Source organism: Megalops cyprinoides, chromosome 22, assembly GCF_013368585.1.
Source record: "Megalops cyprinoides isolate fMegCyp1 chromosome 22, fMegCyp1.pri, whole genome shotgun sequence".
Lineage (NCBI taxonomy): Eukaryota > Metazoa > Chordata > Actinopteri > Elopiformes > Megalopidae > Megalops > Megalops cyprinoides.
The window spans coordinates 22833056-22848825 of record NC_050604.1 but is presented as its reverse complement, the minus strand read 5'-3'; the positions used below and the strand labels follow the sequence as shown (position 1 = coordinate 22848825).

Here is a 15770-nt window from a genome sequence, read left to right as displayed (position 1 = left end):
TCAAGCTTTTGAAGCTGCTGTTTTTGGGTGATGTAGCTTTTTTAACCCTCCCCCTGAGAACCAAATATCTACAACCAAAGCAAACACACCCGAAGTGGAAAATGTTACACAAACACTGCAACTCTGTAATACACAGCCAATGCCCTGCTGCACGCTGATAAACAAATATTTCTTGAGGGAAAATGAAATCTTCATGTGAACGGAGGGGTTTCTCCGCTGGCACAGAGATGGTTGGCAGAGATACAGATGGACTTGGGGGATGTGATCTTCATTGGAGTGGATTTGGCTCCAGTCCAGCCCTCGGTCACAGTAGCTGCCATGGCTGATATGTGAAACAGAAGGGATTTTGCTCAACACTGTGTCTCTCCAGCAACAATATTTACTCTAACCTGAACTGCGTGTTGCTGTTAACCTTTTTTTTTTAACTGTATTTCACTTCATAACATTGCCAGAGAATCCAACAGACCTTTCTCGGCTTAAAACCACACAAGGGAAACACTTTATGTACCATGAATTAAAAACTAATTATTAATTTATTCAACCATTAACTTTTTGTTGCAGTACCTGTCTGGAAATAGACATCAGTAATTGCTTACAAATGACTTTAGGACAGGCATAGTAGAGTAAAGCCAACTAACAATTTATAACATTAATTGTTTTTGTGTTAGCATTCATTAGTCATTTATAAAGGGCTAGTGGTGTTCACATTAGTACATGCACTTTAAAATAGCTAATTAATGTTACTTACAGGGTCTCCCAAACAATGAGTTGTTACCATTAATTAATATTTATATAGTTAAATAATGTTTAAGTAATGGTTCATTACTGGTGTCTTAATAAAAAGGCTTCCTAATTGAACAGGGATTTCTTCCAATTTGTAAATAGGAAACATTCAAAACAAACCCAAGTGCATTTAGTTAAAAGGTAGAGATCATTCATGTCTCATTCACACTTTTTTTTAGCACAGGCAAAGGAAACGGTCTGAAGGTCAAAACCATGCACAATGGACTGTGGGATATTATAATTAAAACCTGTTTCAGGTCCATTTCACTATCATCAGTTCACTCAGATCCCCGTGGGTGTGAGTAGAGGCATTAGCGGCTGAATTTGCTGGATTCAGCAGGACGGGGCCGGCCTGGTGTTGGGGATTCTGCACACAGAGCAGAGAGGAGACAGACGGAGACGGGGGTGTAAATTCCGTTTCATTAAGACTGATCCCCCCTCTGGGCTCCTAACACTTTGTCCCGTACCCAGCCTCATTACAAAAACACACCGCCATGACGACCACCATCCACAGCCCTGCTAACAAGGTCACTCCCTGTTCTTCTCCAGTGCTACAATCTGATACCAGCCTCGTTCAGCTCAAGGTTCCCCATCTGCATCCATTGTGCTGTAATGGGCTTTTACTGTAAACATTACCATGCCACGTTCTGAGTGGAAATTTGGCCTTCTATTCCAAACACAAGCAAACAAAAGCAAATGCTAGCATGGATTTTATTCATTCTCTCTCTCTGTTATTTTGAATTCATGGCAAGTAGAAAATTAATATACAACTGTAGTGTTTACTAAATTGTGAAATTGTGTGTAAACTGTGGCTGTGCTGTTATAACTTTGAGTATGGATTTGTATTTAGTTTTTTTTTTTTGCTTCTCAGTGGTGGGTGTAAGGGGTTTGGATGTGGATGGAAAAATATAAAGGAAACCCCCCCAATATACACATCCAGAACAGAGGATAGATGCCTATCCCATTGGCATCGTATGAGCAACTCTTAGATGCCTGACCACTCTCTTGAGGGCGCTATTGGGCTATGTGAGGAGGAGACCCTGGCAAATGTATCCACCCTGCTCAGCATCAGCTAATTACAAAGTCCGGATTCGAACTGGCAGTGCCTTTAACTGTATGGCAAAGCTTGCGCTAGGTTTAAAGGTGACGGTTCCCTCTCAACTATGGAATCTGTATGGGAAGGTAAAAAATTGACTCATTTATTAGATTAATGGTGCCATCTGGTACCATTCAATCAAACTTGTTAGTCAAATACTCTGTGCCCATTTCACTACAATGCACTTGGTTGTTTCACCTTTTCTCTGTACATTCACAAGCTGTGCAAGTGAATGGCTTCACAAGCTGTGCAAGTGAATGGCTTCACATGCTGCATCCAGCTGAAGCTTTTTACCTTGACATTTAACCTGTACAACTGTACATTAAAGTACATTTAAAGCCATTTGGCTTTCTCTTCTTGAAATGGGTATGTAAAAAACACGGAACTGGGAACAAATGGTACCCGTCAATCACAGCACCGGCCACTCTCCCTGTGTTCAACATGCAGTGTGGACTGAACTGGGAAAACAGGCCACAGGTCAGAGTGTGGCGCTGGTGCACTTAATCACTTCTTGTAACTGGCGTGTTCTCCATTCAGTTTACCGCCCTTGATCTACATACAAATCACTCGGCTTTCCTCCTTTCTACTGTGACCAATTGCATTCTAGAAGGACTGTGAACTTGGAAGGAAATCAAGCTGTGGTGGCTAATAAGATTATACAACCTCCTGACAAGATTAAATCAGCATTTTTTAGGATCTTTTAGTTAATGCATTTTGCCAATGAGAGTTATATTTGTTTGCTCTGTTTGGTTCTCAGGTTAATCTCTGTTCAGTATAAATCACCTTAAGTACTTTTTGTTATGTGGAAATCAAGTAGGCCTATAACCAAACAGCTTGAAATGAATTGCACCACCTAGAACATAGCTATGTGTCTTAAAAAGTTACGAGTAAAAAAAGGAATTGTTATTGTTATAGAATCATTATTATTTAAATATCCACATGGGTATATCATTCATTTATTTAAGATGATCATGTCATTTGACATTTTACTAATTTTAATGGATGGAAACTGCATCAAAAGTGAAATAAAGGAAACATCAACGTAACTTTTCTTAATAAGGCATTGGGCCACCACAAGCTGCCACAACAGCGGCAGTGCACCTTGGAATAGATTCTGCAAGTGTCTGGAACACCACCGGAGAGATGTGGCACCATACTTCCATCGTTTAATATTTTGTTGATGGTGGTGGAAAGCAATGTCTCGGGTGCTGCTCCGGAATCTCCCATAAGTGTTCAATTGGGTTGAGGTCTGTTATCATCATCATATTCATACTCATAAAACCATTTAATGCCCACTCATGCCATGTGGATGGGGGCACTGTCATCCTGGAGGAGACCATTCTCATCAGGGGAGAAATGCTTCACTATAGTATGAAGATGATCTCACTCCGAAATGCTTAGCAATTACTTTGCCATCTAAGGGGTTGAGTGGCCCTAAACCATGCTGGGAGAATTCACCCCACATTCTAACAGAGCTACCAGAACCCTTCACTACGGGAAACAAGCATGTAGGTTCCTTTTGGTGTGCACCACACATGCACTCATCCACTCGTTGAGAACAGGATAAAGGTTAACTTACTTGACCACGTGACTTTTTTCCACTGCTCAGCAGTGTGCAATTTTACATATAATAAGGGATTCATGAGCTTGAAATCTGACCATAGTATCCCTCTCTATGGGCTGTTCTTAATTCAACTCTCTGCCTATGCCCTAGATAGATATTTGCAGTCAACTGATTTATAGTTGCATGCAACACAACACAAATTGTGGAAGTACAGTAGTCTCAATATGCTTTGTATCCCTCATTCACTCAAGTGTTTGCTTTATTTTGGCAGTTACCTGTACTTTAAAAACAGCATGTACCCCATCCTGCTTCGTAGCCCTCCGCCTCTGCATCCCAGAATGCTCTGGGAAGCTATCACATCATCTCTGCCGGATGAGGCCAGCACTAGCATATTTTATAGTATGCTATAAAATTCCACACAATAAAACACAAACCAGCTTGGTGCACAAAGACACTGATATATATTACATTAGAACAGCTAATTACTTGGATTATGTTTTTTTATCACAAATGGTTTGTAATGCGAAAATCACCATTAGTGCCCCCCCTGTGAACAAGTAGAATTTTGTAAACAAACTCAAATCCATCGTTAATGAAAATGTCAAGCATTCTTTTGCAGTTAATCATACAATGATTAACGTAATACAGCATTCAAGATTCCTGCCAAATGGAACACACTGTCATCTTCATTTCACGTTGATGTAGGCAGAGTACCCTGGCCACTGGGTGGTACACATTAAAAGAGTGCAGTTTACCTTTGGTTGTGCAGGAAATCAGTGGAACCATAATACAGTAAGATCAAGGTAATGGTTGCCTAAATTATTGGCATGAACCACGATACAGTCGTAATGGTCCTCTATTACTCTTGTCAGGGTAGAAATATGTGCCGTGTTGGTCTGAAAAAGGGTGATGATGGAGTCTTCCTGTCTCTCAGGGTTTTCCCATAGGCCTCAACGAAGGGCAGGTTTACACCTGGACCGACGGCCTGAAGAGGAGAGACTGGCACGACAACGAGAGCATCAGGAGAGATGAGCTGCGTGCCGGTGAGTGAAGAACTTTCATCCACACTCAGTGGACAAGGAGATATGCAATCTGAAAATTCCAGAATTGAATACTTTCATTTTATGTTAAAATTCAAGTAAAAGCATTGCACAAGTATTAAAAAAATACCACACCATAGTTATTCAAGCATTTTCTGTAAATTCTGGCAATTCTGAATGCAAAAGAAATTCTTTTTTTCCTTTTGCTTTTTACAATGAATACCACAGTCAAGTTTCAGCATTATCTACACTCAAGCTGCTGCCCTTAAAACCGCACAGAGCCTACCTTATTCCAGTAGACTTCCACCAAGTTTATTGCTAAACTGTAGCAACTTAATAATTGGATGTGTTAATTCATTGGAAAAGGTAAAACAAAATTGATCCAGGTTTAGTCTCCAGAAATCTAAAAACCATGTTTCATAAAGCCCTCAAAGAGCAAGAATATAAACAGGTTCTCCCATGTATGGATTTATGATTTTTATTTCTGTTACTTGCACATTCTGCATTAGCAAACAGAGTAGACATAATCCAGTCCAGCTCCTCTGTTTTCTATTTGTTGTTACCTTGGCAACTGCACATTAAAAAAAACCTCTCTTTCCATGCTGCTTACACAAACTTGTGTGAATCCTTTAGGTTAAATCACCATGACATTTTAAGGGTTTATCTTGTAGTAGATATTGAAGTGCATCTGGTGAAAAAATAAACACTAGGAAAGAGCAAATAAGCCAGAAATATATTCTGTAGGCCAGAGATGCACATTAGGTGTGCTCATCTGTGATAATATTAACTGCCTCGCCAGGGATTTTGACAGTTTTAAGGTTTTAGGGTTTAAAACCCTAATGTGTGAGCTACCTTGTTCATTTTCAGTATTTATTCAGAACAGCCACAGATACAACATTAAACTGTGTCAGACGTAACAGGAGACTTCAGACTGTGCTCTGGCTCTCTGTGTGTATGTCAGACTTTCTGTCTGTGGAAATGTTCCCTCGTTATGTGGTCAGTTCTAAAAGACCACATAAGCTGTTGAGCCATCTGTAGGATGCAGACATTACATATGGAGGCAACAAAAACAATTTATTAGCCTTCACTTTCTCCATAAGGGACAGAGTTCTGGAACAGTGTGCATGAAGTGAAATAATGTCTTCCTATGATGCTATGCACACAATTGAATCTTGCCTTCCAAAAAATGTTACATACATGGAGAAACACTGATTGGAACTAATCGCAAAAAATAGGGAACAGTATTGGTCATACCATCAGATAGTGTATGGAAACAGCGACAGAAGCCCATTAATGATGGAGTCATAGGCATCCTCTGTATGAACACTTGCAGGAGTTTATGCTAATTTTTCAGTGTTAATGTCCATTTTCAGTAGCAGATACTGGACCAAGTAAGATTTTATCAGCTACAGACAAGTGAAATGGGATACCAGCCGTCGCCCCCTCAGCTAATGTTCAATAGACGTGTTACTCCTCTGGTTCCAGTCCCTCAACAGCCTGGTCATTTCAGAGCTCTTACACAACCTCCATATTAAGAGGGCTGCCTTACAGCAAAAGCCCTTCTTAAGCTATGCATAACACCGTTATAAGGAGGGTGTTACTGTGTAATAAAGCATTTATAAATATCTGCAGGACTAGTTTATGTAGAGTGGTGCATGACTGCATGTTAGAAAAACATGTCAGAGCTCTGTGTCATTCAACATAAACATGTTGTCATTTTTATGTTATACTTGGTTTATAAAAATTAATATCATGCTTACAAAGGTGCTATAAATGCTTTGTGAACATTAAAAACTAAAAATCATGTAAAGTTTGACCATGTAGACACGTGCGATCTCCCTTAGAAAAGTTCAAAATTATTTATTCTAGAGATTAAAAACATTAACATTAACAGGTGGGCACACTGGAACACTGGAATGCTAGATCTTCTGTAATTCACTTATACCGCAGTATTGTGACTGTGTGTGTGTGTGTGTGTGTGTGTGTGTGTGTGTGTGCGTGTGTGTGTGTGCATGTGTGTGTGTGTGTGTGTGTGTGTGCGTGTGTGTGTGTGCATGTGTGTGTTTGTGCGTGTGTGTGTGTGTGCGTGTGTATGTGTGTATGCGTGTGCTGTGCATGTGTGCACACTCTTGTGGTTGTGTGCATGCGCATGTGTACGCATGTGTGTGTGTGTGTGTGTGTGTGTGTGTGTGCGTGTGTTTGTGCACATGCATGACTGTGCGGTGCATGTGTGTACATGTGCGTGTTTCGGCACAGTAAAGAAGGCCTGTAGCGCTGTGCATTGGGGGCAAGATAAATGTGGCGTGATGAAGTTGTAGTTAAATAAGTCTAACTGTCACACTGAAAAGAGGCAGAGCCATGCCATTCAGCCACTGTCTGAGGGGCTTATACTCTTCAGCATGGTCTCATTGTGAAGTGCTTAAGTAATGCAATCAGCAGAAAGGCATACTGGCACTATGCATCGCCTTCCTCTTATGTCATCTTTGCTGTAATGGCAGTGAGCAGAAAATACACACAGCGCATGAATCGCGTCCAAATCTGTTTGCTCCTCCTATAACCATGTAGACGTTTAAAACAAGTGGGATTGAGCGGAAATTCACATTGATTTTTTTGGAAGCGTTCCATTCTCCTTACATCAAAGAAAGGGGACTTGGCTGAGGACGCTGCGGTTTCATCTTAATCGTATTGTGGTTCAGACAAAAAAAGCTGTCAAAGCAAATGAGAGGCCCGTATGTGAAGGAGGGTCTGTGCTTGCGGATAACCTCAGCTGTGGAATGCATAGTTCCCTGTGATGACAAATATAAGCCAGGCGCCTTTTCCAATGGGACAGTTATTTCTGTACTGCTTCCTAGAGTCTCTTTTCCTTAATCCTCTAATTCTGAACAAGAGACAAAAGTTGGCATTGAGTGGAAAAATGTACGAATGAAATAATTTGTAATAGAATTTTATTTTAGTTATTTGTTTATTTTGGTGACTAAGGAGTTGGAAGAGTAGCCAATGATTCCCTCACCAAAGCAAGGTTTCAGAGCTGACTCAGGCTGAACAGATTTAAGTACAGTTTTCTGTTGTGCTATGTATCATTTGGGAAATTAGATCTGCTTGCTCAGACAAACATAATTAGGGTCAAGTATCTGAGAAAAAAACCTTCATCACAGCAAACACGTTAAGCATGTCTTTACTTATTTGAAGAAACTGTGCCTGCCTATTAGTATTTATTTTTCAATATTTGCCAAATTACTCAGTGCTGGTGTACAGTAGGAGTGCTTCAGTGTGATTCAGTGTGATAATGTCTGCACTTTGATTCCCAGAAAAAAAGAAAAATACAGATTAGTCATATTCAGTTGTAAATATTTTATATATAATTGATTGATTTCATGGAATTATAGCTTCTACCGCAACAAGTGTAACAAAGAAAGAGGGTTAACTATAATAGATTCTTTAGGGTGAGTTCAGTCTGTAAAACAAGAGGACATAAATGGAAACTAGTTAAGAGTAAGTTCCGCACTGATGTAAGGAAATATTATTTTACACAAAGAGTTATCAATACATGGAATAGGTTGCCAGGTCATGTAGTTGAGGCAGAGACCCTTGCTGTGTTCAAGTCTAGACTTGATGCAGTTTTGGATACTCTTTAATTAAGAAATGGCGAGCTTAGTTGGGCCGAATGGCCTGTTCTCGTCATAATATGTTCTTATGTTCTTATGTTCTTATGTTCAAAGCAAATGCTTGAGTTGGAATATAGGGGGGGTTTGTCTGTAGCATGGGTTGTTTTTTCTGGAATGCAAGACATTACTTTTGTACTAATCCACGCATTTAATCATGTCATTACCAATAATAGATTTTTCACCAGTTTTTTTTTTTTTTAGATTTTTAATGGAGTCCTTCTCAGTTAGTGAGGGAATTGTGGAAAGCCCAGACAATTTGTTGCCATGGAGACCCACATATGTTCTGTTTATTTGAAGGTAAAGGGGAGCAAGGCAAGCCATATCCACTGGGGGAAGATGAATGTGACGACTCCGTGTACAAGGAAAATGGCTTCAACATCTATGTCAGTAACAACATCGCCTTGGACCGCTCTCTTCCGGACATAAGACACCCGAAGTAAGTCTGCTCTTATCTGCACCAGCAACACATGCAAGGCCCATGTGCACTTATGCGTGTCTTACCAAGAGGTAGGTGTAAAAGATGGCATCGGTGTCAAAGAGATTTTTAATGGCAGTGTGACATGCGTATTAGTGTACCCTCAAATTACGACGATAAGTAAAAAATGCCCAATGTGTAAAATTGGATTATACGAGAATAGGAGGAATTTTGCGTGGGAGAAAGATCTTCAAAGGCTGACGTGAAAGGCCTTGGTTTGTCTGTTGATCAGCATAGGGGAGGATGAGGTTGTGAGAGTTCAGAGGTGAAATTCTAACCCGGTTGCGAGTTGTACTGCTGCTGCTGAGAGATTCCGAAAATTGCTTGGAATTTGCGAGTGAGGTCTTTGATAGATTGATTTGCCATTATTCTCTCAGGAGAGAAAGAGAGAAGGAGCTGCAGAGAGAAAATTGATGGCTGTATATCATTACGGTCTCACAGAGAGCTCCCTGAGTTCATACATTTCCCTCAGGCAAAAACAAGGCCCCCTATCTCTGTGTTCAAAGAGGGGTCAAAGAGAACAGGGTTGTTACGGAAGGCAAAGTTAAAGGTCCTGCTTTTTCCCTGGACTGAGGACAATGAAAGCGATTCCTACAGCTCCAGAGAGAGCGGGAGAGTTATAATGATCCCACACAAGGGCGCAGAATCTGACGCATAAAACGCCACACGTGTGTGTCTTATGTTGCGGTTTACATATCCTCTTTAACAGCCCAGGGGCTAATCCAGCTGTCAGTCAGTGTGTAATTGCAAGAGCTCCGAATTAGCAATTGCATTTTCCAGGAGACCCGGGGCCCCTAGGAGACCTGTTAAGATGAGGAGGCTTTGGTCGATTGATTCCGCCACAATTAGAATTCCAAACCAAGCTCTAAATATTTGCTCTCCTCCAACACATGTGTGTTCCTGGAAACGCCTGGCGAATACTGTGTGTGGGGGTGGATATGCAAAACGACTGTCGATTCCATAGACAAGGTAATTAAGGATTCAAATTTGCTTTATTACGGTCTTTGATAACTGTCCAAAAAGGGGGAAAAAAAAGCTAAATATTGATTTATGGTTACAGTTCAACCACTGCTATTGTACTTAAGGTTAAGATTTCCATGGAGGACGTTCAAAAACTTGCTAATTAAGGACTTGGATATGTGGCCAAATGGACAAATGTTTGCAAAGGATTAGTTTTCCCTCAGAATCTGTCTGGCCACACACAGCGAGTGGCTCTGAGGACCTTTGTAAAATGCTTTAAGCTTCAGCTGTCACATGTTAAAAGGGCTGGCCCAACTACACCCCCACACCCCCCCACACCCCCAACAGACTGGTATTCAAAAAAAAAATCTCACTGTCAAAAATAGCACCAAGTGTGGAATAAACTAAGAATGGGAATAAACCCTGTGCCTAGAGGAAGGATCTCAGAGTAATTCAGAAAGCTTTTTCGGATCCTAACACCCATTTTACTGAGCTGTGACAGTGACACGGACCCACTTGTGGTTCCGTAAATGTCACGTGCCATCGTCTGCGTCTAATGCAGCGTTGAGATGATCGCTCTTAGTTAACACAGTGCAAATGTGGCATTATTAATGTGTGCACTGTTTGGCGGGCAGCCATCTGCCCTCCCGTTGGTGAATGACACCCTAAGATCTGTCATAAAATGGCAAAAATTTGGCAGTGCCAGCAAGGACTCCTTACCGCTTGAGAGCACATTCACAGAGCTGAAATCTGAAATCAGAGAGCTTGAGTAAGAAGATGATGAGTAGTTGAGTAGATTGGACAGGGGCTCTGTTTGTGGCAAATTAACATGCAGGTAGATGTTTATTTATCTGCTGAAAAATATTGTAGATACATACTAATTGAAACATATGTTAGCAGGGAATATGTCCATTGCCATTATGTCTCACAGATGATAGCGCATGGCTCTTTGTTGAGGCAGAAAAGACGTCAAACTGCAAAATGACGGTTGACATGCCTTTCACAGCAGCGCCATGAGGTATGCTGTACTTTTTTCCTGACAGTCTGCCCCATCTTTGCTGTAGTGTATGCATCTCATTAATACATTCTTAAGTCCACACACACACACACACACACACATCATTCTTCTAGGTAAGCACATAAAAGGAAAGGGGTGTAAATAGGTTTGTTGTAATGTTAAAACTGGCAGAAACACACCTGTTGGAGAAACACAGGTATCATTATTTAGCAATTCATACTATTTTGTGTGTACTTGCAGCATTGACTTTGCTATCCAAGACACTAACAGTGGCTGAAAATCCCCTATTTTTGATTTGCACATGAGTAAAGTGATGCATCATGGGATTTTGCCACAGTATTAGCAGTAAGCTTTAACAACTGGCCATGCCTAATCTAGCATGTAGAGAATGAAGTGCAAAGAGAGAAGGAAATTACTGACTGGGCACAACTACAAATGGTGCTAGCGTGTCACCTTTTGCTGATTTTTTGACATCAGTGAGCATTTGAAGTAGCGCAAGAGCTATTAGAGATAGGAAGGAAGGAAGGAAACAGTGCTCATTGCATCGTGCATTTATTAAATAATGGCTGGCATTGCCTCTGTAGCAGATGACATTCTTGAGATTCATACTCAATGCACTGGTATTTGCAACTGATCACGCAAGAATTACCGCTACTTTTACTGTGGGTGTGTCAATTCAAATATTGTTAAAATGAAATCAAATTATAACTGACGGTTACACGCTTGGTTTAATTTGATGGATTACTGAGATCAGTGTTGTTCTATGTTTCTGGTCTTGAGGCTCACAATTAAACCAGGCATGTGTGTATATTTTTTATATATATTCATTAAAAAGGTGGGGGCAGATAACCATCTCAATGGCTTAACACCAAGCATTTCTGTGCATGATGTAGCCTCAAAACTGTAACACCGTATAGATTGGAGATACAACATTAATGATTTCAGTGTCTCTGTAAATCAGTAAGCATGACCTTTAAGTATAAAGCAGTAATCGTCTGGTTTCAGTTTGAAGCTACACTTTTATTGTTCCAATTCTATTGTGGTTTGTGTAGGTGGGTTTTCTGAGAAGAAATGGGGAAAAATCACTGCTACTCAATCAGTTAACTATGACATCCCACTGTGGAGAGTGAACATTTACCACAAGAATGTTACCCCTGTCGGGTGTGGCAATGGCTAACCTTGCGTTTAATGTGTATGTAGATACTTTCTGTGTTCACAATGTTCTCTGGAGAGCTCTTAGTGGCTTCTTTATGGATAATTGCCTCAGCACGAACTCACTTGACAGTTTTGTAGCCGTTGCTCCTGGAGTGATTTCTGAGATGCTCTTCTTTATTTGAGAAAAGAGAAGGATGGAAATGAGCTGAATGCAGACTTAATGGGTCATGAGACGCACAAATACTTCAAAGACTGAGCATAATTTGATGATTTTAACATCTGTTTCTACATTTATGGCACATTTTTAGCTTGTGTAGAGGTGCCCTTAAATAACCTGGTTTGTGACTGCTAAAAATTTAGAGTGTAATGATGATGGTTTGGTATTATTTTTAATTCTAATTTTAACCCTTAATTCTTTTCATGTAAAAAGGACTAGACACTATGTAAAAATTTATAACTTCACAATCTACATGTATATGTATTAAGGGTGCAAACATTTCCTTATTGAAAAAAGGTATTAAATTTACATTAATTAGTTACATATATGTTGATCTGACCAGACATGTATATAAGTAATCCTTTTAAGATTTTGTATTCATAATTAGTTGGAAAGCAACCGTGGTGCACCTTTGAAGTTTCCACTAATTAAGGTAAATTGAATGACACTTTCTGTAGAATTAAGTTCCCCTCCGATGACTGGCTTCCCTTTTTTGTGGGTCATGCTTGTCTCGAGCTGAACGTCCAAGGCTGTTAGCGTGGAGATGCATGTAAAAGAGTCTAATTTACCTTGCAGCAGCATTTTAAAAAGCCAGCGTCAATCAGCTCGCAATCACACCAACAGTAATAACTCTGTTTATGAGGAGGTGTATGTTAAACAGACTGACTGTCCTCACCAGAATGCTTTAAACCCTGGTGTCACCGGGGCTCTTTGCAGGTACAGTAATTGAAGGCACTTTATGAGAACTGGGCCCTACCCAGGGTTTGTTTCCTTAACGCAGGCTACAGTTGAATTGTACATCTCAGTCATGGGCATTGCTGTGCCGGTGCGTGAAGTTAACACCAACAAAGCAGCCAAAGTGGGTTTGGAGACCATTGTTATGTGATGGTTATAACCGGGCAGTAGTGTATTGTTGCAGTGCCAGCGCAAACACGGCAATGTCTGCCCAGTGGTGCCGCCGAGTGGGTAAGTGTTACAGGGGGAGAAGATAGCCATCGAAAGGGAAAGAAAAATGGAATAAACACATGTGAAAAATCCTCCAGAGACTCATAAGGCAGCACAAAGGTAAAGCGTGGCAGACAGGAGTGTAGATGCAGAGGGAGAAATGGAGGCAGAACACATGGTGGTCAGATTCCGATTTAACACACGCAGCACGCATTACGACAGATGTTGGAAATTGTAATTTATATGCTAAATTTATATGCTAAATGACACTTATATGGTCAAGGATTGCTAATTATGGTCAGAACACGTCAAACACGATGAGTGGCACATTGGTATTGTGGATACTGCTGCGCGCAGAAAAAACGTAAAGTATCCCCTTAAACACGCTGAAATCTCTTATTAAGCTGTATATTAAGGATGTTCTGTGGCAGGGTTTCTGTTGAGTAGTTTGGTGATTGACTACAAAGCCTTTTAAAAGGATATTATTGCCCCATTTTCCCACCAGATCTTTGAAAAATGGTTATCTCGTTCTCTGTGCTGGGGAATTTAGCTTAATTTATCTTTGCGTTTTCATGATAGTGTGACACAGACTCTCATTCCAAATTTCAGCTTTGATTGAGATATGGTGGCATATGTGACACAATACTGTTCTGTATGAATTCATCTGACACTATCAGGCAATTACTATGCAAATCATGGCCCTTTTTTCTCAGCTGTATTTCATAATGTGAAATTATCCAGCAGACTGGAGTCTGTGTTCCAGAGGCTGGCCTGACTCCAGCACAAATGAATACTCCCAAGCGCAGATGTTAAAGCGCTTTTATTTTTTATTACAGTTTTTTTGTGTGTGATAATAAAATGAGAATAAAGCTGGGCTCTTACAAAATAATCATTCAAATGAGAGCGATAAATTAGGCCAGCTTGTCAAGTTTGTCACTGGGGTAAATTACAGACTTGTTTGAGCCATAAAAACGCAACTTCATCCGCCAATTTTGCCGTTGCTGAAGCTGAATTAACATGCAGATTTTTGGATGAGTTTTATTGGGCTGCCTCTTTGAACAATGACATGTGAAGCCAGCTAAACCCAGTGCAGAGAATTTTGAAAGGGTCTGTTAGCCGGAAAATTGAGAAATACGTCAAAGCCATTTTAATGTTTCGCATTCAGACTGTTCACATTAGACTGTCCTTAAACAACAGTGGGCAAATTTAATTTTGTTTATCATTGTTATTTTCAAGAATTGGCTTGATTAATTTGATTGTTTAAAGAATGAGTGACTTTGAACATATTCACATATTCAACTGTAATTTGCATTTTGCCCTTTAAAGAGCCACTGTGGGATTTTTACTTGAATTGTGCCTGTTCACAAAACACAATCAGAGCTTAATTTGATGGCAGCCAGTGTCCATGAAAGTGTATCTTCATCTGTGCATTGTATGTTGTTCAGGGAATTAAATGAATTATGGTCAGAATATTCTGAAGGTAAACAGGAAAATAGGTGACGTAGGGTGAACATTGTCTGACCACCTATTCATTATTTAGAGTTAAATAGTGTGAACTGGTTTAAATGTTTTTCGGTATAATGTCAGTGAACACAGACTTCACATCCGAGCTCCATTGTTCAGTCTTTTGTAGCAGCCTGTGATTGTTATTCTTACAGACCGCAGAGTTCATACACAGGAGAGCGATGAAAGTTCCCTTTGAAAGCAAACGTGCCCATGTGGGCAAAAATTAAGTTACAGTGAATGTATCTGATAGCCATTCAAAGCCTGCACAGTACGGAACAGTGACATTCTTTAAAGTACCATGCTTTCAAATCATGCCCACAGGGGTTTTTGAATTCCATATATATATAGAGTATAATAAATAAATAAACAGTATAATTACTTCCAATGTATTGATTAAAAAAGGTTTATTTGGCTCTGGAGAGCCAATTCCCTCCACCCTTGCAGAATGTGAGAGAAGAGCTCACGTTCTCTTCCAGGTTAATGTCTGTATTTCTGACAGATTTGAAGCAGGTTAACATATCTCCTATTCAGGGCTGAGATCTCAATGTCCCTTTTAGATGCTGTTAGTGTGGTAGGAAGCACTGCTCATAGCTCCATTACATTTCTCTTGTTGAAGCAGTGTGTAAGCAGTGTTATTTTGGTGCTCATGTGGGCCCTTCCCATGAATCACTGTTCCTGTTTAAAGCTGATCCTCTCTCTCCCCTCAGCTGCAGGCAGAAGCTGTATCTGGAGAACCTGCCCAACACCAGTATAATAATTCCGTTCCATAACGAAGGCTGGTCATCCCTGCTGCGAACAGTGCACAGCATCGCCCACCGCACACCCGACCGCCTCATCGCCGAGATCATCCTCGTGGACGACTTCAGCGACAGAGGTAGGAACTGCTTCAGCCCCCTTTTTCAGGGATGTGTTTGAGAAGCGTGTGACTCTCCACACCATGCTGTGTCTGAATCAGCTGGTATCCAGTGCCCTTTCAGGACCCCTGTGCCCCTGTGGGTTTGTGTACACAGCGTTTCGGTCTCCTGCTACTTCCTGTGTCCTCTCTTGTTTCGCACCAGTCTGTTTTTTTTTTCTGTGTGACTGGCAGGAGCACTGAACACCAGCATTTTGCACCTCAGCCTCAGCCAATCAGATTCTTTTCACCATCTCCTCCCCTGCAACTCACCAGGCGAGTCTCGCCGGAATCACAGGCCACTGACCTGAGAGCAGCAGAAAGCGTCAATCCACAGGCTGCTCCTGAGATCGCTTCATGTGTGCGTGCATTTGCGTCTGAGCTCTTTATTCGATGGCTGGTATGGAGTGCCGGCCCAAGTTTACAGAACCCCCTGGAGCTGCATTAGTGTCTT

General features: G+C 40.8%; 1 protein-coding gene across 1 annotated transcript in view; it reads left to right on the top strand.

Moving 5' to 3' along the window:
- The window catches only part of galntl6 (polypeptide N-acetylgalactosaminyltransferase like 6), a 130599-nt gene that overhangs the window by 30273 nt on the left and 84556 nt on the right, over positions 1-15770 (top strand). The window contains exons 3-5 of the mRNA XM_036517112.1: positions 4378-4486; positions 8446-8584; positions 15132-15298. Of these exons, the coding sequence (XP_036373005.1) occupies positions 4378-4486; positions 8446-8584; positions 15132-15298 (415 nt within the window). The remainder of the gene's footprint in view (positions 1-4377; positions 4487-8445; positions 8585-15131; positions 15299-15770) is intronic.